The 21,178-nt window shown below is 67.3% G+C and overlaps 5 protein-coding genes across 5 annotated transcripts in view; 2 read left to right on the top strand and 3 right to left on the bottom strand.

Moving 5' to 3' along the window:
* Nucleotides 1-698: 698 nt before the first annotated feature.
* LOC308063143 (uncharacterized protein) lies at nt 699-10,826 on the bottom strand. Its single transcript, XM_080385709.1, has 6 exons — nt 10,807-10,826; nt 9,204-9,279; nt 8,605-8,767; nt 6,695-6,803; nt 5,790-5,903; nt 699-5,369 (listed from the first exon to the last, which is right to left on the bottom strand). The coding sequence occupies exons 3-6, from the start codon at nt 8,626-8,628 to the stop codon at nt 2,626-2,628; spliced, it is 2,991 nt and encodes a 996-aa protein (XP_080241835.1). The 5' UTR covers nt 8,629-8,767; nt 9,204-9,279; nt 10,807-10,826; the 3' UTR covers nt 699-2,625.
* Nucleotides 10,827-12,000: 1,174 nt separating this feature from the next.
* Nucleotides 12,001-13,949, top strand: RARRES2 (retinoic acid receptor responder 2). Its single transcript, XM_080385730.1, has 5 exons — nt 12,001-12,276; nt 12,864-12,968; nt 13,198-13,302; nt 13,397-13,530; nt 13,787-13,949. The coding sequence occupies exons 1-4, from the start codon at nt 12,034-12,036 to the stop codon at nt 13,508-13,510; spliced, it is 567 nt and encodes a 188-aa protein (XP_080241856.1). The 5' UTR covers nt 12,001-12,033; the 3' UTR covers nt 13,511-13,530; nt 13,787-13,949.
* Nucleotides 13,950-14,210: 261 nt separating this feature from the next.
* Nucleotides 14,211-15,848, bottom strand: LRRC61 (leucine rich repeat containing 61). Its single transcript, XM_080385729.1, has 2 exons — nt 15,818-15,848; nt 14,211-15,197 (listed from the first exon to the last, which is right to left on the bottom strand). Exon 2 carries the CDS (start codon nt 15,157-15,159, stop codon nt 14,350-14,352), a length of 810 nt encoding a protein of 269 aa, XP_080241855.1. The 5' UTR covers nt 15,160-15,197; nt 15,818-15,848; the 3' UTR covers nt 14,211-14,349.
* Nucleotides 15,849-16,051: 203 nt separating this feature from the next.
* Nucleotides 16,052-19,610, bottom strand: ZNF467 (zinc finger protein 467). The gene is made up of 5 exons (XM_080385726.1): nt 19,462-19,610; nt 18,900-18,993; nt 18,680-18,751; nt 18,447-18,545; nt 16,052-18,267 (listed from the first exon to the last, which is right to left on the bottom strand). Exons 2-5 carry the CDS (start codon nt 18,931-18,933, stop codon nt 16,811-16,813), a joined length of 1,662 nt encoding a protein of 553 aa, XP_080241852.1. The 5' UTR covers nt 18,934-18,993; nt 19,462-19,610; the 3' UTR covers nt 16,052-16,810.
* Nucleotides 19,611-19,735: 125 nt separating this feature from the next.
* The window catches only part of LOC308063763 (SCO-spondin-like), a 31,721-nt gene continuing 30,278 nt past the window's right edge, over nt 19,736-21,178 (top strand). Inside the window, 2 exon segments of the mRNA XM_080387145.1 lie at nt 19,736-21,171; nt 21,175-21,177. Coding sequence (XP_080243271.1) covers nt 20,866-21,171; nt 21,175-21,177 — 309 coding nt within the window. The 5' untranslated portion in view covers nt 19,736-20,865.

Here is a 21,178-nt window from a genome sequence, read left to right as displayed (position 1 = left end):
ACATCTGTCCGGGTACAGTGATAGGGGGATAGCCAGAGGTCACCTCGGCTTCATGTCCCCGCCAGAGCGTGGTGAGCAGCGCAGCCATGTGCAGCTCGTGGCTAAAGCACCCATGGAGCAGCCTGGGCAGTGCTGGGGGCATTCGCCAGGGGATGCCGTGCTCCGTGGGGCAAGGGGAGCCCAGGGCCGGTGGCTTTGGCAAAGGCTTCCTCCGCAGAGGGGCTTCCCAGCCAGTGGCATTACTGGGAACGAGGCCCAACACAACCCTGAGCCCCAGCTTGCCCTCCCGCAGAGCCATGGCCGCAGAACAGAGGCCAGGTGCCATCCAGTGCTGTGCTCTGTCTGTCAGTAGGGGAGAAAGCCAGGCCCGGTGCCCCTCCCTTGGCTGTGCTGGTGGTCCCTGTGAGTGGGGCCAGGGGCCAGCAGAGCTGGCACGCAGCGTGCCCGCCGAGCTGCAGGTGGCCAGGCACCCTGGCTCAACCAGGAAGGTGGCTGGTGGCCCAGGGACACGGCTCTGGCCTCAAGGGTCAGGAAGAGCTTTGGATCGAGCCAGAAACTCGCCTGCCTTCGCCCGAGCCCACACTCCAGCCCGGGTGCGAGCCCAGGGCAGACCCTGCTGCCGCAGACTGGCCCCAGCTCCCAGGCCAGGCTCATGCCGCAGCACAGCCCCGACGCTTCCCAGGCCAGAGCCAGGAACCTGCTGTGAGAAAGCTTTTATTTTAAATAACCTCAAAAAAATAGAATTGCAAGGACCTGAAATGCTGCTGGAGCGGGGCAGAGGGGAGGAGGGTGGCACACGTGCCCTGGGGAGAGCGGGTGAGGGGGGACAGGGGTGGACACCCACCCCCACCTACCAGATTTTGGGTTCCAGGCAGCTCCCAGCTGGCTGCTGTTGGGTCAGGGTGCTGCACCCCAGCCGAAGCTCCAGTCGTGATCATCCCGGCGTCCCCCCAGCTGCCGCCCTGGTCCCTGGCAGGTGACAAAGCCTCCCCTTACGCTGCACCCCCAGAACATACGCAAGTAGCTGGGTGCTGGTGGTGAGCAGCGTGGTGCCAAGCTGGGCTGCGGTAACGCCATCCCAGGTGTTTGCAAAGAAGGTCACTGTCCAGTGGTTGCAGCCACGCGGCTCTACAGCCCAGCGCGGCAAGACACGGCTGCTGTGGCACAGCCGGGCAGAGCTGGTGGCACATGGGAGGGGAGCGGTGGGCCAGTGGCGCCCCTCAGACGCAACAGCCGAGGTGGGTTTCCCCTCCCAGACAAAGCGCCCTCCGCAACCACGCTGGCTTTCAGGCGCTCAGTTCCCATTTCTAAAGCTCTGCCCCGCCAACATGGCTCCCCAGCTTCGCCTCCCGGTACCATGGGCTCTGCTGCGCCGACAGGGAAGCAGAGATGCACCAGGCAAGCCCTGGCAAGCAACCTGTGCCTCCCATGCACCCCTGCCGCTGCCGGCAGCCAGGAACCCGCGCCAGCAGGGAAACAGTGGACACCACTGCCACAAGCTACCACCACAGCTCCACAGGCTATGGCCACCACCCCAGTGCATGTGGGTTACTTATCCAGAAGTTAACTGAGTACCAGAAAGAGGTGCTAGTCAGAAAGATTATCCACAGAGCAAGAAGAGAAGCAAAAGCTACACCCCCCCTTCCCCACCCCCCCATCACCCTGCGTGCCCCCCCCCTCCCCGGGCTCAGAGGGCAGGCTCCTCCCGGGTCCCTTTGGGAAGCAGAGGTGAGCAGAGATGCTTCCACGCCGTTTTCCCGGCTGTTTCTCATTTTTCCGGTGCTCGGCCAGCGCCTCTGCTCCACCCCCACGGAAGCCACCAGCCGGACCCTGCCACATTGGCCAGGGAGCGCTGGCAGGAGGTGGCCCCCCAGGCAGGAAGGGCCCAGACACCTCTCCCCAGCTCTCCCTGCCTCCTGCAGTGCTCTCCTCCCACCCAGCCTGGCCAGGCTGCTCCCCTCCACTGGCGGCTGCCAGCGGGTCTCGGCTCTTCCAGTCCAAACGCATTCTTGTGGAATGATGTCCAGTCTGGAGGAGAAGGATGGAGGGTTCTGGAAGAAACCTGTGACCCACAGAGGCCCCTCTCTGCCCCATGGCTGTCTCTGGGCCTCTGCTTGGACCAAAGGCAGGAGCAGGCAGGCGTGCCACTGCAAGGTCTGCTGCATGATGGAAGCAGTTTTTAAGCCGACAGATCCCAGATCCCAAGCTCTTCCCACTCCCTACAGTCTGTGCGGCCACAGCAGGAGCGAACATCGTGGACCCAGGGCCCTGCCACTGCTCCTTAGCTCCGTCCCCTCCATAGATTTGGTATGTTCACCAGACAGAAAGCTCATGCGGTGGTGCATCAGAGTCGGTCTCCTGCTTCACCCCATTCGATACCCACCCGCAGGGTCCTCAGTTCCCAAAACCACCACGCTCCTCCTGAGCCCCCACCACCGCCACCACCACATCCTGGCAGGCACCATGAGTCCCAGCTTGCAGCTTTCCCTCGGCACTGTCCTTGTTTGGTCAGCAATGGGCCCCCAGCGCCAGCCGCCGCCTCATTAGGTTTGGTGTCTTTTAGTGCAAGAGCGATGAGGTCCAGTCCCTCGCCCAGAGGCAGGTTTTCAGCAGCCTGCGTGGGCGTTACAAGCAGCTGGGGCATGGCGAGGGCTTCTCGTCACCATGCGCTCTCTCAGGCACTCTCAGGACTCGTTTCTCCTCAAAGCTTCTGCTGCAGCCACCATACTTGCACCAGAGCTCCGCTCGGCAGTCGGGCTGGGGCTTGAGGAGCAGCTGTCGCTGGCTCACGCAGTCGGCGCAGCAGCACTGCGGCGGCAGGCTCGGTGGCTTCGGGCTCAAGCCTTCCCCGCCCTCGGTGCACTTACAGGGGCACTGCCCCGCGGGACCCTCCTGCGGGTGGTGGGAACCGGGCACAAGGTGGTGGTCTTCCTGCATCAGCTGCAGGAGGATGTCGGCCGCCCCAGAGGGGCTCTCCGGTCTGTTGGGGGGCTGCGCTCCCGGCCGGAGCTCCTCCCGAGCCAGTGATCCATGAGCAGCTCCACGGGAGCAGGGGGGCAGCAGCATGCTGGGCGGCTCTGCCCCTTTTCCCAGGGGAGCGCCGCTCCCATCTGGCTGCTCCTGGTGCGCTGGGCAGGTCCCCTCGCAGCAGGAGGGCGGGATACCGCCGGCATGCGTCCGGCGGTGCCGGAGAAGGTGAGCCTTCTGGCTGAAGCCCTTCCCGCATTCGGCGCAACGGAATGGCCGCTCCCCAGTGTGGGTCCTCTGGTGTACGGCCAGATTCACCTTCTGCCGGAATCGCTTCCCACACTCGGCACAGGCATGCGGCCGCTCTCCGGCGTGGCCTTGCCGGTGCAGCTGCAGCTCCCCGTGCTCCTCGAAGGTCTCCCCACAGAGCGAGCAGGGGTAGGGGCTCCCAGGGTGGGTCTGCAGGCTGGGGGCCTGGCCCGGCTCACTCTGAGGTCTCTCAGCCACGTGCACTCGCTGGTGGACCCGCAGGGAGAGCTTGCTCTTGAAGCGCTTGGGACACTCCAGGCAGGTGAAGGGCTGCCTGCCGGTGTGGGTCTTCTGGTGGGCAATGAGGTTGGGCTTCTGGGCGAAGCGCTTGCCGCACTGGGTGCAGGCAAAGGGGCGCTCCCCGGTGTGCGTACGGTAGTGGGTGACCAGGTTGCCCTTCTGGTTGAAGCGGCGGCCGCAGACCCCGCAGGTGAAGGGACGCTCACCAGTGTGGATGCGTTGGTGGGTCACCAGGTTGGTCTTCAGGCTGAACCTCTTCCCACAGACATCGCAGCGGTAGGGCCCTCGGCCCCGGTGGTTTTGCCTGTGTTTTACCAAACGCTCGTACTGGACGAAGCTTCTCCCGCACTCAGGGCACACCCAGGCCCTCCCCTCCACCTGCTTCTCCTGGGGAGCTTTGGGAGACAGCTCATCACTGGAGCTCTTCTCATGCTCGGGGCAGGGGTAGGACTTCTGCCCGACGTGGGTCTTCTGGTGGGCCACAAGGGAGAGCCAGAGGCCAAAGCTGTTGCCACACTGGTTGCAGATGAAGGGCTTCTCCGCCCCTGGGGCCTGGGGAGCCGGGGGGGTTGCATCCCCGAGGACAGGCTGTACCCCCAGGTGCCCCAGGAGGTGCGGGCCGTGGCTGAAGGCTGCGGTGCACCCCCCGGCAGCCTCGGTGGCAGGGCCATGCTGTGGCCGGAGGAGAGTCACCTTCTGGCAAAACCCCTCCCCGCACTGGACACAGGGGAAGGTCTGCTCACCCAGTGGGGCCTGCTGGTGTGGCAGGAGTGGTTCCTTCGGGGGAAAGCTCTTCTCCGTACACGAATACAGCTCCTGGCCCTCAGGGATCTTCTGAATGGGCAGCGGTGGCATGGGGCTGAAAGGGCCCTCTTGCTCAGGACCCCCGGGCTGCAGCAGGGTGGGCGCAGCGCCATAGGGCAGGCCGGCGGCTGGGCTGCGGCCTGGGCAGCGCCGCTGTCGTGGTGCGTGAGTCTTCTGGTGGGCTTTGAGGGAGACTTTGTCCTTGAAGCACTTCTGGCACTGCCCACAGGGGTAGGGGCGGAGGTCGGTGTGGGTGCTCTGGTGTGTCACCAGGTTGGTTTTCTGGGTGAAGCGCTTGCCACACTGGGTGCAGGCGAAGGGGCGCTCCCCAGTGTGCACGCGGTAATGGGTGACCAGGTTGGTTTTCTGGTTGAAGCTCCTGCCACAGAGGAAGCAGGTGAAGGGACGCTCGCCGGTGTGGATCCTCCGGTGAGTGATGAGGTTGGGCTTCTGCCTGAAGCTCTTCCCACACTCGGGGCAGACAAAAGGGGTGTCCTCCTGGTAATTCCTCTGCTGGGATCGCAGCTTGGGCTTGCTGGAAGCCCCATCCTCCTGCTCACCGCCTGCCAGCGCCTTCTCGCCGGCAGCATGGATGCGCTGGTGGGCCAGGAGGTTGGCTTTCTGGCTGAAGCTCTTGCCGCACTGGGCACAGGGGAAGGGACGCTCACCCGTGTGTACACGGCGGTGGGTCAGGAGGTTGGGCCGCTGGCTGAAGCTCTTCCCGCAGTCCCCACACCTGTAGGGTTTCTCTCCAGTGTGGATCCTCTCATGCGTGATGAGGCTTTGCTTCTGGCGGAAGCCTTTCCCACACTGGGCGCAGCGGAAAGGGCCAGCACCAAGCTGTGGCACCCAGCAGGCCACCCGGGTGGAGAGTGGGCTGAGGCTGGTGGCACCATCTCTCTCCACGCTCGCCCGCTCAGGCACACGCTGCCCACCATGAAACCAGCGGCCGGAACTGCTGGCGGCTGCGGGATACAGCTCCAAGGAGCCAGCAGCTGCCCCGGGTTTCTCCTCAGGCTGCTCGACTTTATTCACTCGACCAGGCTCAACTAGATTTCAAAAAGATTCAAGACATTAATTTCAGAGTCTTTCATAGAACCACAGAATGTCTCAAGTTGGAAGGGATCCGTAAGGATCAGAGTCCAACTCCCTGATCCTCGCAGTACTGCCTAAAACCTAAATCACTGCAGTTCGTAACTGCAGTGCAGAGCAGAACCCCGATGAGCTCACTCCACCCCCGACTTGCCAGGAACGGCAGCAACAGCAATAGCAAAAACTTGCCATTAACTGGCCCAAAATGACCACAGACTGGCTCAGAATGCTCAAAATGGCTGCAAAATGGCTCAAAATGGCCACAAACTGGCCCAGAGTGGCCAAAAACTGGCCTCTGCCTACAAGAGGAACATCCCCTGCCAAGGCCAGTTTCCCATGCCTCCCACAGCCACCTCTGGGACACATGGAGCACCTACCTGCACAGGGGCTGACAAGGATCTTGCTCTCCTCCTGCATCTGCTGGCCTTCAGTGTACGGCTCCTCCGACTGTTTAATACCAAACAAACCACCGGGCTTGAAAAATCTGTAGCCTGGTTGAAGGGATAAGAGCTGGTCACCATGAACTGTCACACTGCAAAACACGCATTCGGCACAGGCGTCGTTACGCTGGAGATGCCTGCGTTAATTCACAAACAAGCTAAAATTAACGAGGCCTGGGGGCATCGCTTTCATCTATTTTAAGCTTCTGATGCCTGAAGTGTAATTAAAGATAAAAGGAAATACCAGCACCAGGCTCCCTTCTTCTGGCAATGCGAAAGGTGGGAAGGAGCGCTGTTCTTTGGAAAACTATTCCTTCCACAGCCTTTCACACACTCACCCAGGTAACCTTAGATCCCGCACAATGCTTTTATGATCGGATTTCAAAGGTTACCACAAAAATGCGATTAGTTCCAACCCGAGCCTCCCAAGCAGAAGAGAAGTCTCTGCCTTTAGCAGGGCTCGGCTGGCAGAGAGGCCAAAGGACCTGCCTCCAGTTCCCAGCTGGTGCCACATATGCATATATTTACATATGATATTTGTGTCACCCCCTGCGCCGCCCCACCTTGCTCAGGAGGAGACCATTGCCAGCACTCAGTTGGAATTGGTGTTACCGCAGGGCTACCTACAACTGTGCCGCTGCAGTCTGTAACACCCTAAATGATCAGAAACCTTCCCAGAGCCTGCTCCAGCCCTGCCTCGCCAAGAGCGGTGTTGGCAGCAGCAGCAATGGCAAAACACTCCAAAGAACACACAAGTGTACCCACAAACACTCCCTCCCACGGCAGTGAAGCATGTTTGGCACGAGGCCACCCGCCCACCACCCACCAGCCCCAGCAGTCACCTGTGCAGGGGTCAGATGGGATCTCCGTGCTAACAGCATCCAGCTCGTGTCCGGCTCTCGGCACCTCGCTCAGCCTGGGGTAAGGGAGCAGGTTCAGGGCATGGGCAGGCTGGTCCAGGAGAGAGAAGAGTTTCAGCAGATCACCATCACCTTCTAGGGGTTTGTTTCTTTGGGTTTTGGCCAGCAGGACCAGGGCAGCGACCATCCCCCTGCACTTGGCACTCGGGGGGCCGCCCCTCAAATGCTGGGCTCAGTTTGGGCCCCTCAGCACCAGCCAGACCCTGAGGGGCTGGAGCGTGTCCAGAGCCGGGCAGGGGGCTGGGGAAGGGGCTGGGGCACCAGCCTGGGGGGGGGGGGGGGGGGGCTCAGGGGAAAGCTGGGGGTTCAGAGCCTGGAGAGAAGGGGGCTCAGGGGGGACCTTCTCGCTCCCTGCCTGACAGGGGGGTGCAGCGAGGGGGGGGTCGTCTCTGCTCCCAGGAACAAGTGACAGGACAAGAGGAAACGGCCTCAAGTTGCACCAGGGGAAGTTTAGACTGGGGGTTGGGGAACATCTTCCCTGAAAGGGTGGTCAGGCACTGGGACAGGCTGCCCAGGGACATGGTGAAGTCACCATCCCCGGCGATATTTAAAAGACATGTACACGTGGCACTTAGAAACGTGGTTTAGTGGTGGGCTTGGCAGTGCTGGGTTAATGGTTGGACTCAATGATTTTAAAGCTCTTTTCCAACCTCAACAATCTGACAGCGGTGGGGTTTTGGATCGGTACCCAATGCCCATGGGCTGCCACCAGCAATATCTGCCCCACAGCGAGGTGTGCACCTGGCCCGGGGTGACAGGCATGCCGCACCACTTCAAACACCTGGGCCCTCAGAGAGCCCCTGCACCCCTTTGAACCTGAACTTGAGAGCTAACAGGGTCCTGACTCAGCAGGATCACCACCAGGGTGTTCTCCTCGGACTCCAGAGCTCCTGCAGCGCGAGTGGGAGAACTCCTGGGCCCTCTTCCCTGTGGAGGGCTGGGAAAAGCTGATGCGACACTGGAGGAGGCAGAAGGCTGGCTCTGCCCAGCAGACCAGCCGCAACACTGGGCACTGCTGCCCCTGAGCCGTGACACACGGCGTGTCAAAAGGTAGCTCTAATCCTTCAGGAAAGGAGCAGGGAGGTGCAGGCAGAGGTGTGGGAGGGCAGGGCAGAGCTCCAGGCAGGCACAAGGGCTCAGGCTAAGACCTCCCGCTTCGCCACTGACTTGTTTTGGCACAGGAATTCTCCGTGCCTCAGTTTCTTCATCAGCAAAACCCTTGAATGGAGCTCACTAAGGGCTGAAGCCACGCGCTCGTCACCCTCTCTAACAAGATCACTTCTCTCCCAAGTGGATCCCTTGCCTGGGTGCAATCACCCGGCCCCGCTGCCAACCCAGCCCGGATCTCGACCAAAGGAGGAGACCTCCTTAAGGAGGCAAAGTGGCTTCTCCTGGGAAGCTCGACACCCAATCCACCCACCCTCCCTCCCCAGGATTCCTCTCTTCCCTCAAAACTCCTCTGTAGCTTGGCAGGAGCACAAGGAGAGCAGATGGCAGGAGACACGGAGCCCAGCCCGCGCTCTGACGGCTGCCGTAACTTTAAGAAGCGCCAATTTAAAAGAAAAAAAGTCTCACACGGGGTTAGCGCGGTTCCTTGGGCACCAGTATTTCCAAATGACGAGGAGAAATCACCAGAAGAGCTCCCTGGGAAAACCCCAAGAGCCCCCCCCAAAATGTCGCGGCATGAAAGCGGAGCAGGGCTCCTCCCAACCGTACCAGCAGCCGCCCTGCTCTGCCGCAGAGGGACCCGGCCAGAGCTGGCCCCGCTTCGGGCTTTCTCCTCCCCAGGGACGGCGGGGAAGCCACTGCCTCCGCCAGTGCCCCGCACGTACCTGGGGCGCTCCCCCCGCAGACATCGCTCCCCTCAGGGCCGCCCGGCGAGGGGAGAGGACATCAGCTCCGAGGAGCGCACGGGGCGGCGGCTGTCCTCCGCCTTCCGCCAGGGTCGCGGGCTCCGAGCTTCCTCGACTTCCTCCAAATGGCTGCTGCAGGTCCCTGCGAGGGCGAGAGAGAGGAGCGGGTGAGCAGAGCAAGCAGCGCAGCACGCCGGCAGGCAAAGCTGGAGCGGCGCGCCGGCCTCGGGAGAGGCTCTGCCAGTGTCTGTATCCCTCCTCCTCCTCCGAGTTATTTTAGGGGAGAGGAAGGCGCTGACCCCAGGGTCTGGCCCGGATTCATTCTGTTTACAGCGAAGCTTCCCCGCAGCGCTACTGGGATTTGTAGTCCACGCCGAGAGGCCTGTCACCACACGCCGAGCGCTGCGTGCGGCCGTAGGGACTGGCAGCGACAGCTCCCGGCACCGCCTCGCCAGCCATGCCCGCTCCTGTGCCACCCAGCCCCGCTCCGGCTGACCTCCCTCCCCAGCACCCGCTCCGTGACCCACCAGCAAAACGCCTTCTGCCCAGTGCTGGTCGGAAAGGAACCTCTTGCCCACCTTTTCCGGGGGTGCCTGCTCTGTTCCCTCCTCTCCAGCGTCCTGTGCAGGACACGGTGCCTCGAGGAGGGGGCTACTGCAGCGACACTTCGGATTAGACCCCCCCATCCACGCGCAAGCCCCACATCACCCTTAAAAAGCCCCGGCAGCGACTGGGACGCTTTGACAAACGCCTAATTAGAACTATTTTTGGAATCCGGCTGCAGAGCCACACCGCGTGGGAGCCGGCTGGGATCCCACCCCTCCCTGGCAGCGTACCGCACTCAGGGCCCCGGACCCTCTGGTGCGGACACCTGCCGGGGGGCATGTCCCAGGGGGTGTCACAGCAGCGGCACACAGCTCTCTGCTGCATGAGGCGTCACTAGCTCCCGATCGCTAACGCCACCAGCCACTGATGGATCCCGCAGCCAGCTCAGCCCTGGTGAGCGGCCCTGCCAGGGCTTTGTGTATGTGTTTCACCACACCGCATCGCTCCCCACAGCCGGTTACAGAGCCGGCACAGCCAAGGAGAGGCAGTAACGGGAATTCGGGGGGCGGGGGAGTCTTCCGAGGCTTGCTGGAGCAGCAGGAAGAAGGTGGCAGCGGCGCAGGCAGGGCCTTGAGGCCACGGCACAAACCCAGTCCCTTGGCAGTGAGCTGCCTGCAAACCCTGCCCCAAGGGGAAGAACCAGCTTCAGGGGAGAACTCTTGACGCCAAAACATGAAAATTCCCCTGGACCTGAATCTGCTTACGGCCCGGGAAGCCCCGGGCTAGCAGGCAGCTGTCTGAGGGCATGCAGGTGGGGAGAGGGGCCGGGGCTGCGGTGGGGGACCGAGGCATGCCAGGTACAATCCAGAGAGGGGCTCTGAGCTGGTGGTCACAGCTGGGTTGTGCTGCCACTCGACAGGGACAGGACACCAGTGACAATAAGCTGGGCGCGGGGGTGGCCGCGGGCGCCAGATCCTGTGCTCAGCTCAGCAGATTTTGGCCACGACATCCGTTGTGTGGCAAGTGGGTTGGCCAGCACAGCACTGCCCGGGGGGCGCTCCCAGGGGGGCTGCCCACGGCAGGACAAACGCGACCTCCCCTCCTCTGCCTCCTTTCCTCTCAGCTCTCCCCCGTCACTTTTCCCACACCAAACCCGTTTCTAATGTCCCGGGAAGTCATGAAGCGTTTCCCGCCTCCCCCTTGGAGCGAGGACAGGGCAATGGCGGGGAACGCCCGGGGGTTCCTGAGCGTTGCCCCCCCGCTGGGGAGCCCCGCGCCCAGAGGGACTGCGTGGCTGGGCGCTGCCGGTGCTTCCCGGGGCAGGAGGAACCCGGTTCCCTGGGACTCGGGTGACAGCAAAGTCCCCCCCGCCGCCAAACCACGACCCGACGCCAGGGAAGAGACCGCGGTCGGGTTGGGGGGAAAGCCGGGTGCCCCCTCTGCAAAGCCCCGCACCAGAGCGGCACCCCCCGGGGGAGCCCAGCCGCCCTGCTGCCCCCGGTGTCACCCCCCCAACACCCTGACACCCCTCTGGCCGCCCCATCGACCCTCCCCGCCTTGCCCCGGGCCCCCCAGCCAGGCCCCAGCCGCCCCCCCAGCCCCGGGCTCCAGGTCTCACCGCGCGGGGCTACTCACCGTGCCCCACCCCACCCCCGGGCCCGAGCTCTCACTGTGCCCCGCCCCGGCCCGGGCCCTCACTATGCGCCCACCCCCCGGGCGCAGCCCCTCACCGAGACCCCCCCACGGGCCGGGCCGCACGTTGCCATGACGACACCCCACCCCACCCCCCGGCCTCCGGAGTCGCCTCCCCGGGGAAACTCACGGGCGAACGATGTCCCGCGACACGATGACGTCGTCCTAGCGGTGACGTCACCGCGGCGGCAACGCACCGGGAGGAGGAGGAGGAGGAGAAGGCCTGCCCCGCCCTCTGCGGGTCCAGAGCACTTCCGGGTCAGCGGCCGTGACGCGCGGAGGCACCCGTAGTGCGGCCGGCAGCGCCCTCTGTCGGCGCCACGGCACACCGCACCATCGAGCCCTCGGCGCGCTGCCAGAGCGCCCCCCCACCCCCGGACCCATCATAGAGTGCCGCAAGCTGGGCCAGAGCGTCCCCCCGCCGCCATTTCCCCGTGTGGCCGTCGGCCCCGGTATCGGGGAGGCCCGGCTGAGCCTCCGCTAGGGGGCGGCTGTACTCGTCCCGGGGCCCGGCCCTGCAGCCCCCGCCGGCGGGAGGCGCTGTCGGTGCGGGGCCCTTGGCCTGGCCTTCCCCCTCCCCCTCCCTCCGGCGAGTGGCTCCGGGGGGCGGCCGGTGCGTGACACCGCGGCCCGGCCCTTGGGGGCTGTTCGTCCTCCGGCACCCGCAGCTCCCGCCTCCCGCGCCGGGGGGGGAGGCCTTGCCACCGCCACGGCACCGGCCGCGGGGACCGGGGGGGGCAGGGGCGGAGGGACCGGCGGCTTTGCAGTGCCCCGGGGCGGCGGCATGCAGGGGACCCGGTACCAGTCGCACGGCCCCGCGGGGCCAGCAGGGCGGGGGAGCTCCGGTGGCACGGCCGGCCCGCGCTGCCCAGTTGCACGGCGGGGGCGGCCGGTACCGAGCCCGGGCGGTCCTTGTGGCCCAGGTGGGAGGGCCGCTCCCCCCCTCCGGCCCTCGGGCCCCTTCCCGGGGGTGGCAGCCCCCCGGGACGCAGCTGCCTGCGTGTGTGCGCCCCCGGTAGCCGTGACCGGGCTGTCGGTAGCCACGCCTGGGTCCCCGGTAGCCGTGACCGGGGCCTCCCCCCGGGGGCTGTGCCGGGGGCCGTGCCGGGGGGGCTGTGCGGGGGGGGGCGGCCCGGGGGCGGAACGGGGCAGTGCCCAGGAAACGGGTTAATGAACGACCGGGAGCCCCGCGGGCAGCTCGGCTCGGCGCGGCTCGCAGGGCCAGGGAGCCCCCCCGCCGCAGGGATGAGGCTGCTCCCGCTAGCCCTGTGCCTGGGTTTGGTGGCCCTGGCGGCCGGCGGCCAGAGCCCGCTGCAGCGGCGGGTGGTGCGGGACGTGCTGGACTCCTTCCACGGGCGCAGCAGCGTGCGGGCGCTCTTCAGGGAGCGGGCGGTGGAGGGGGTGGTCGAGCGGGTGAGCGGGGGCTGTCCGGTCCCGGGGGTGGGGGCGGCCGGGACCCCGGCCAGGCCTCGGCGGGGAGGGGCGTCCCCAGGGCGGGGCGGTGGGTACAGGGGTGTCCTGGAGGGAGGGAGTGTCCTGGAGGGGGGTGGCAGTGGGTACAGGGGTGTCATGGAAGAGTGGCAGGGGGTGCCGGGGTGTCCCAGGGGCGGTGGGTACCAGGACGTCCCAGAAGAGTGGCGGTGGGTGCAGGGGGGTCCCAGAGGGACGGGGTGTCACGGAGGGGGGGCAGTGGCTACAGGGGTCTCATGGAAGAGCAGCAGTGGGTGCCAGGGGGTCCCAGAGGAGTGGCGGTGGCTGCGGAGGGGGGGGTGGCTGTGGGGCGGCCCTGGTGGCAGGGCGGGGCGGGGGGGCACAGGGGCGAGGGGGGGGCAGAGTGCAGCTACTCATTAACCTTGGCTGGCCGTGGGACAAGCCGTGCTGGTGCCCGGCCAGGGGGCACCAACGGCAGCAGCTTGCATGGGCCAGTTCTTCGGGAGAGACAGGGGGGCTCCGGGGAGCCCAACCCCCCGCGGCTAACGCGCTGTCCCCTCTGCCCCCAGGAAGACCCCTCGGGGACGTTCGTCGAGCTGCGGGTGACCCTGGTGCAGACAGCCTGCAGCAAGAGGGCACCACGGCGGCAGAACTGCAGGACCCTGGAGAACCAGGTGGGCTCTTGGGCCACCCCCCGCGGGGACACGGCCCCCTGCCCACCCCAGCCCCCGCTGTGCCACTGCCTGTGCCGGCAAGGGCTGAGGGTGCCAGCAGTTCATGGTGAGGCGGCAGTGCCACAGCAAGCGGCAGCGATGTCCCCAGGCCTGGCAGGGCAGAGGGCTGGCCGGGACACGCCAGGTGTCCCTGGGGGGCTGGCAGTGACGGGCCGTGCTCTGTCCCCAGCGGAAGCCGACCTGCCTGGCTTGCTACAAGTTTGACAACAGCGATGTCCCCAAAGTGCTGGACAAATACCAAAACTGCGGCCCCAGCCATCATCTGGCGGTGAAGGTGAGCTGTCCCTGGGCGGCACCAGCGTGGGTCCCCACCAGCTGCTGGGACCCCGGCGGTGCCACGGTGCCAGCCCACATGCTCTGCCCCACAGGAGATCAAGCACCGGGACGAGGCGGAGTGCAGGGCGGTGGAAGAGACCGGCAAGGCGGTGGACGCGCTCTACCTCCCTGGAATGTACGCCTTCTCCAAGGGGCTGCCAGCCTAGGCGCCGGCCCAGCCGACATGGTAGGTGCTGCAGGGCTCTGACATCCCCTGCCACTGCTGGGATGTGGGTACTCCTCTGCTAAGAGAGGAGCCAGATTGTGGGGGGTCACCACAACCCACCCCCCTGGCGCATCACCAGCCAGGCCTGCCACCAGCAGGGTGAGCTGGTGCTGGGGACAGCGGGACGGGGACAAGGGGACACATAGATGCGTGTGGGTGTGTGCAGGGGGCTTCTCCCTTCTCCCACAGTGAGCCCCTCCCCATGTCCCCTCTCCAGGCCACCACCTCCGCCAGCTTGAGGAGACAGATGCTGCCATGGGGGCCCAGCCCCGCCCCCTGCTCTCGCTTGCCACCCCCCAGCACCCTGTGGCCAAAGGACGGTCCTGGACGCACCCCCTCTGCACCTGCCCCCAGCTCTCCAGTAAACCCCAGCTCTGGCACCCACTGTCACCGGCATTATTCATACTGGGGATTGCTGGGGAGGGAGGGGGCCAATGGGGGGCTCAGCCCCGCATCCCTCCAGCCACAGGGGCTCCATGCTAGCTCCCCCTCTGCCACCAGGTGCGTCCCCTCCCTGCCTGTTGTCCCCAGCCCAGGAGGAGAGATGGGGACACGGTGGGTCCAGGCAGAACTATGGGTAGAAGCAGTTCCCCCCCACCCCCAGCTGCTTGAGGCCCAGGACAACGCAGCCAAGAGGGGTCTCAGAGGATGGCATGGCTTTACTGCACGGCGCCACAATGCCCCCTGGTCCCTGCCGTGTCCCTGTGTGTGGCCCGGTGCCAGGACAGCAGCGGCACAGGGTGGGGGGGTCTCCCCTCATGGGACTGGGGGTCTCGTGGCTCAGAAGACGAAGGAGCTGGGGTCGGGGCGGCCGCTCAGCACCCGTTCCGCCTGGGTGATGGCATTGTCGGCACGGTGGCTCAGCTCCCGGCACTCCTGCAGCGCCTCCCCGAACTGCCTGTAGGCCTCCTCCATGATGGAGCTGTGCCGTGGCGGCCGCGGCTCCCAGAAACCTGCCTCCACCCAGGGCTGAGCAGCACGGACCGGTTCGGCACCAGCGCCGGCACCACGGCCCAGCGAGCTGTCCAGATCCCGGCAGAGCTGGTAGAGCTCGCTGCCGCGACCAGACACCCGCTCACCATCGATGGCTTTGAGGCCGGGGAACATGTCGGCCAAGGTGGTGCGGTACGCCGGGGCAGCGCAGAGGGGGTTGGTGAGATGGGCGAGTGGGTCGTGGAGGCGCAGGCTTTCCAGGCGCCGCAGCCCCGTCAGGCAGCGCAGCTGCTGCAGGCTGCTCACCAAGTTACCAGCGACGTTGAGGCTCTGGAGGTTATGGCAAGAGCCAAGCGGCTCCAGGCTGGTGATGCGGTTGCAGGAGAGGTTGAGGACAGTGAGGGACTTGAGGGCAGCCAGTGGCCCCAGCTGGGTGATGGCGTTGCCGGAGAGGTCCAGCCACTCCAGGTTGGTGCAGTCACCCAGGCAGCCCAGGTGGGCGATGCCGCGGCACCGCAGCTTCAGCAGCAGGATGGACTCCAGGGCAAACTCCCCGGTGCTGGCCTTCAGCAGCTGGGGGGTGATTCGCACCCCCTCCTCTTCCCCCTCTGCCTCCTCCTCCTCCTCCTCCTCGCCCGCCTCCCCACGACCCTCCATCCTAGCCGGGGACCCTCAGATCCGCTTGGCGCCAGCAGCTGGAGGGAAGGAAGTGGTTGGGCCCTGTGCCCCCTGCACTGCCTGGCTGGGGAGGGTGGGTGGCCTGGCACCTGTGGGGTGCCCTGGGGTGTGGAACACACATGGGACACATCTGTGGGGTGTCCAGGAGTGCAGGGACACGCATGGGGAATGTCTGTGGGGTGTCCCTGGGCAGGGGGACGCCCGTGGGGCACGTCTGTGGGATGCCCTGGGGTGTGGTGACACATGGGGAATGTCCTGGGAGGGCCCTGGGTTGTGGGGATGTGTGGGGCACATCTGTGGGGTACCCTGGGGTGTGGGGACATGTGGGGTCCAGAGCCCACGGGGAGGCCTAGGGACATGTGTGGGGCATGTCTGGGGGGGGCATGGGTCACAGGAACACCCGTGGGGTATCGGGGGGGCGCAGGGGCATGCATGTGGTCCAGAGCCTGTGGGGTGGCTGCCTGGGGCTTGTCCGTGGGGCGCCTTGGGCCGCGGGGACACGCATGGGGCACGTCTGCGGGGTATGTGGGGACACGCGTGGGGCCCGGAGCCCATGGGGTGCACTGGGCCGCGGGGACACGCGTGGGGCCCGGTGCCCGTGGGCCCCCCCCGCCCCGGTGCCCCATCCCGCACTCACCGCACGGCTCCCGGCGGCCCCCGAAGCCCCGCCCTCAGCCCCGCCCCCAGCCCTGCATGCATCCTGCCTGTCCCCTCCCTGTCCCCCCTGCCTGCATCCTGCCCGCAACCCTGCCTGTCCCCTCCCTGTCCCCCCTGCCTGCATCCTGCCTGCAACCCTGCCTGTCCCCTCCCTGTCCCCCCTGCCTGCATCCTGCCTGCAACCCTGCCTGTCCCCTCCCTGTCCCCCCTGCCTGCATCCTGCCTGCAACCCTGCCTGTCCCCTCCCTGTCCCGCCTGCCTGCATCCTGCCCATAATCCTGCCTGTCCCCCACCCACAACCCTGCGTGTCCCCCTGCCTGCCGGCCCAGGGCCCCAGAGGCGAGGTCTGCCAACAGAGCGGGCAGCAGCGGCATGTCCTGGCATGGCCCCCTCCTCCTGTGGCCTCCAGCAGCCGCAGGCTGTCACGCTGCCACCGCAGGAAGGCAATGCAACCCCAGCCCCCAGCTGAGACCCCTGCTGTCTGCCCCTGCCTGTGCCCCCCCCCCCCCCCCCGCTCGGCCCTCAGACACCCGCTGGGAACTGCGGCAAAAGTTGGTTTATTGGCAGTTTTGGCTCATTCCTGCCAGCACCAGGTGGGTTGGTGCCCCTCTGCCCCACGGCACCCCCACAAACCGGCACCACCACGGGGACAGCCCCTGCCCTGAGAGGGGCCGGGACGGGGCTCCCCCCGTACCCCAACTCCTCCGCCAGCCCTGGCGCAGTGTGCCACGGGCCGGACCCTACTTATGCGTTTGTGAGACCATTTTAGAGCCGGAGCTTGGCCACCGGCCACATCGCTGCCGGCATGGTCAGGAGCTGCACTCCACACCGTGTGCTGCATCTCCAGCGGGCACGGGGGGGGGCCTGCCTGGGCAAGGGGCCATGGGCAGGGCTGGGGTCTGCAGGCAGTGCCTGCAGGAGGCTGCGGCGCTGGGTGCCACCAGGGTCCCCGGCATGTCCCGGTGCTCAGTGCTCAGGGGCAGAGGGTGGCTGGGGGCGCTGGGGCAGCAGGGGCTGGCCAGCTCTGCCGGGGCGTGGTGGTGGCGTGGGTACGCTCATGGCGCAGCAGGTGGGTTTTGCGGCTGAAGCTCTTGCCGCACTGGGTGCAGATGTAGGGCCGGTGGCCGGTGTGCACTGCCTGATGCCGCACCAGGTTGGTCTTGGAGCTGAAGCGCTTGCCGCACTGGGTGCAGGCGTGGGGCCGGGTGCCGGTGTGCACCGCCTGGTGCCGTGCCAGGTGGGACTTTCGGCTGAAGGTGTGGCCGCACTGCTCACAGGCAAAGGGCCGGGCACCGGTGTGCGCCTTGGCGTGGGCGATGAGGTTGGGGCGGGAGCTGAAGCAGCGGCCGCACTGGGGGCAGGCGAAGGGGCGCTCACCAGTGTGCACCCGCAGGTGCCGCAGCAGGTGCTGGTTGTGGGCGAAGCCGCGGGTGCAGTGCGGGCAGGCGAACGGCCGCTCGCCAGTGTGGGTGCGCTGGTGCGTGGTGAGGTTGGGCTTGTGGCTGAAGGTCTTCTCGCAGTGCGGGCAGGCGTAGGGCTTCAGCCCCATGTGCCCCCGCAGGTGCGCCGTCAGGTGCCGCTTGTCGCTGAAGCCGCGGCCGCATTCGGCGCAGGCAAAGGGCTGTCCTTCCTGGTGCAGCCGGCGGTGGGATGCCAGGTTCTTCTTCCAGCTGAAGCTCTTCCCGCACTCGGGGCAGGGGAAGGGCTTCTGCTCGGCAGGCATTCCCCCATCCCCGTCCCCCGGCGCCGGCTCGGTGTGCAGCTGCTGGTGCCGGAGGAGGTGCTGCTTGTGGGCGAAGCAGCGGCCGCAGTGGGCACAGGCGAAGGGCCGCTCGCCAGTGTGGGTGCGTTGGTGCCGCACCAGGTGGGTTTTCTTGCGGAAGCGGCGGCCGCATTCGGGGCAGGGGAAGGGCCGCTCGCCTGTGTGCGTCTTCTGGTGGGAGCGCAGGTGGATCTTCTGGCGGAACCGGCGGCCACACTGCCCACAGGGGAAGGGCCGCTCACCTGTGTGCACCCGCAGGTGCCGTGTCAGATGCGCCTTCTTGCCAAAGCCCTTCCCACACTGGGTGCAGGCGAAGGGGCGTGGGGGGGCCGGGGTCCCGCAGCCCCCACAAGGCTGGGGCTCACCCTCGCTCACTGGCAGCTGCAGGCTGAGCCGCGCCTGAAAGCAGTGCTCACAGCCACCGGCGCCGGCTGGGCTCTGGCCAAGCAGCGGCCAGGATGGCAGGGTGAAGGCGGGCAGCCCACCACAGCCCAGCTCCTCCGGGCATGGCTGCTCTGTCTTGCAGGTACCCGTGCAGTCCAGCGTGCCAGCAGCAGGGGGAAAGACGCTGGCCGGGGGCTGCCCCGCCAGCAGGGCTTCGGTGCCGGGGCCAGCTGGCCACTCCTCGAACTCGTCTTCCACCTTCACCTTCCTCACCAGCCAGTCCTCTGCAGGGCACACGTGGCAGGGTGGTGGGCACAGTGCGCTCCCCCCAGCACATGCCACACCAAGCATGGGCAGCCCCGGCACTGCTGCTGGCCACGGGGACAGAGCGACAGCACCGTGCCATGGCCCCAGCATGCCCAGCGGCCAGGAGGGTTGCCATGTGCCAGCACCACGCCCTCACCTGAGCAGCTGTGCTCCAGGCTCCCCGGCTCCCCTGCAGCCCCCGGCTCTTCTCCATCACCCTCAGGGATTGCCTCCACCTTGGGGACCACCAGCCACGCTGGGAAGACAAAGGTGGCAAAGCCAGGGTCCCTCCCCAGCTCTGGGGCGGCCCCTTGCCCTGCCGGGACCCCGGGAGACCCCCAGGAGCAGGGGGATGGGCAGGGGGACAGGCAGCACCGCCTCAGCACCCACCTGAGCCGGCACAACCCGGTGCCTCCATCTCCTCTGCCAGTGGGACCGGCTCCGGCTTGGCCACGGGGGAACCTGCACAGGGTGGGATGGCACCAGGCTGAGCCCCCCAGGGACCCCGACACCCTGTCACCGCGCTGTCTACCCAGGGCAGGGGCAAGCACCCCCTGCTCAGCCGGTGGTGGGGGGTGGCAGGAGCGGGGCTGGGACCCCCGGGGCGTACCCAGGGCACGCAGGGCGTCGAAGCTCTCCCTCATGGCACGGCTCCAGCTGCGGTGTGGCTCACAGTGCTGCAGCGGGGGACACACGGCCACAGCCTCGCGCAGAGGAATGGCGGGGTGAGGGTCTCTGGGGGGCTCAGCCAGGGAGACCCCAGCCCCGCTGCCCCGCGGGCCCAGCCAAGGGGCTTAGGGGGGCAGGCAGCGGGGCAGGGGGTCCCCAGCCAGCCCTGCCCCACCCCACCCCAGCTTCTCCCAGCACCCCGGGGACACGGCCCGGGGGGTCCCCGCCGCTGACACCAGTGGGGTGTCCCCGGCACAGCCCCCCCGAGCAGTGCGCAGCCCCCTCCCACGTGCCCCCCGCGCACCCCTGTCCCCCCCCAAGCCGCTGCCCCCGCGGCCCGCGCTCGCGGTGTGTCGTGCCCCGCCCCCCCGTCCCCCCGTCCCCGCGCCGATCCCGGTCCCGGTGCCTGTCCCCGCCGGCCGATCCAGGTCCCGGTCCCGGTTCCCGACCGCCGCGCCCGTCGCCGCGCCCTCGGGGCGGTAGCACCCCCCCGCCGCCCCTACCCGCTCCGCCGCCGCCGCCGCCGGGCCCTGCCTTCCCCGCGGTGGCCGCCGGTCCCCCCGCCCCCCCCGGTCCCGCCCGTTCCCCCCGCCCCGCCCCCGGGCACCGGCAGCGCCAGCGGGGCGGGCACCGGAGGCACCGGGGGCACCGGGCACCAGGCGGCACCGGGGCTACATCCCGCCGCGGGGCGGTACCGAGCCGAGCCTCCGCGTGTGTGTCCCCGTGACCTCCAGTACCGAGCCGAGCCGTGCGGTACCGAGCCGTGCCGTGCCGAGCCACCCTGCTGCACCGCTGGAAAACCGGGTCCTGCCCCCCGCCGGCTCCGGAGGGGCACGAGGCGACGGGGCCATGGCCATGGCGTGGGGACACGGGACAGCAAGAGGACACGGGGACACACGGCCGTGGGGGGGGAGGTGGTGTGGGGACACGGGGCAAGGACATGGGGACACGAGGGGGCATGGCTGAGGGGCCAGAGATGGAGTGGGGACACCAGGGGACACAGGACAGGGAGGTGGGGACACAGGAGGACATGGGGACACGGGACAGGGAGGGTGGGACACAGGGGCATGGCCGTGGGGCTGGCAGCGGATGGGGGTGATGCCCCATGGGGCAGCAGGGTGGCCCTGGCCCCGTGGGGTGGGTGTAGGGGTCCCCATCCCGGGGCACTCCTGGGGGAGGTGAGTGGGACCAGGACATGCAGGGACACAGCCAGTCTGTGTCCTGGTCCAAGGGGGCTGTGGTGCAGAGCCCTAATCCCTAATCCCCAAATATGCCGGATGCAGGATGCAGCCCTGCTGGGCAGAACCTCCCGGGGGGCTCTGGATCCAGCCCCCTGCCACAGTCCTGAGTGCTTTGCCCTGGAGACGGGGCGATGGAGGGGTCCCACAGCAGCCCGTCCTGCCCAGCCGGCAGCTGGGCCCAATCACCAGCCCCACAGATGGTCCCTGCTGACCGGTACCAACCCATAAAACCCGCAGCCCCTCGGGTGGGCTGGGAGGAGGCTGGGGGCTGCGGGGACGGAGCCAGCTGGGACAGAGCGAGGAGCTGGGTGGTCCCAGGTAAGAGAGGCCGGTGTGGGGACTGAGTCCCGTTGTGGGGGGCTGCCCATGGCATCTGGGGGTGCCCCTGTCCCCGTGTCCCCATCACGATGCCTCACTCCCAGTGGGGATGGCACATGCCAGGCATTCCTGCACCGGGTAACATGGGTCCTCCCCTGCCAAGGTGGCCGGTGCAGTGCGGCATGGCCAGGTCGCGACGGTCCTGGGTGCCTGGTGTGGTCCTGGCTTCCCTGCTGCTCTGGGTGGCTGTGGTGGAAGCAGCCACGGGGTGAGTGCCACGGTCCTGTGCCGGCACTGGGGACACCGGCCTTAGCCTGGGTTTGGGGGGTGGGTGCCGTGGGTGACAGGATGCCATATAGGCGGTGGTGCGAGCGGACGGTGCAGGTGACGGCAGAGGAGGAGGTGACGCCGCGGCGTGAGGACGTGGTGCCCTGTGCCAGCCTCTACCACTACAGCCTGGCAGGCTGGCGGATTGACCAGGACCGCATGCGCCGGGTCTATGGCGGGGACCGCGGTGAGCCCCACCGCAACCCCCAGCCCAGCTCTGGCACCCCGCTCTGCTACATCTACAGGTGGGTGCTGGGGGGCACAGTGCAGGTGCCACACCATCCCCCTGCACCCACCCCCATGCTATGCACCCCCTGTCCCCCCACCTGATGCC

Source organism: Falco punctatus, assembly GCF_963210335.1.
Source record: "Falco punctatus genome assembly, chromosome: 4".
NCBI classification, from domain to species: Eukaryota; Metazoa; Chordata; class Aves; order Falconiformes; family Falconidae; genus Falco; species Falco punctatus.
This window is presented reverse-complemented; position numbering and strand designations above follow the sequence as displayed.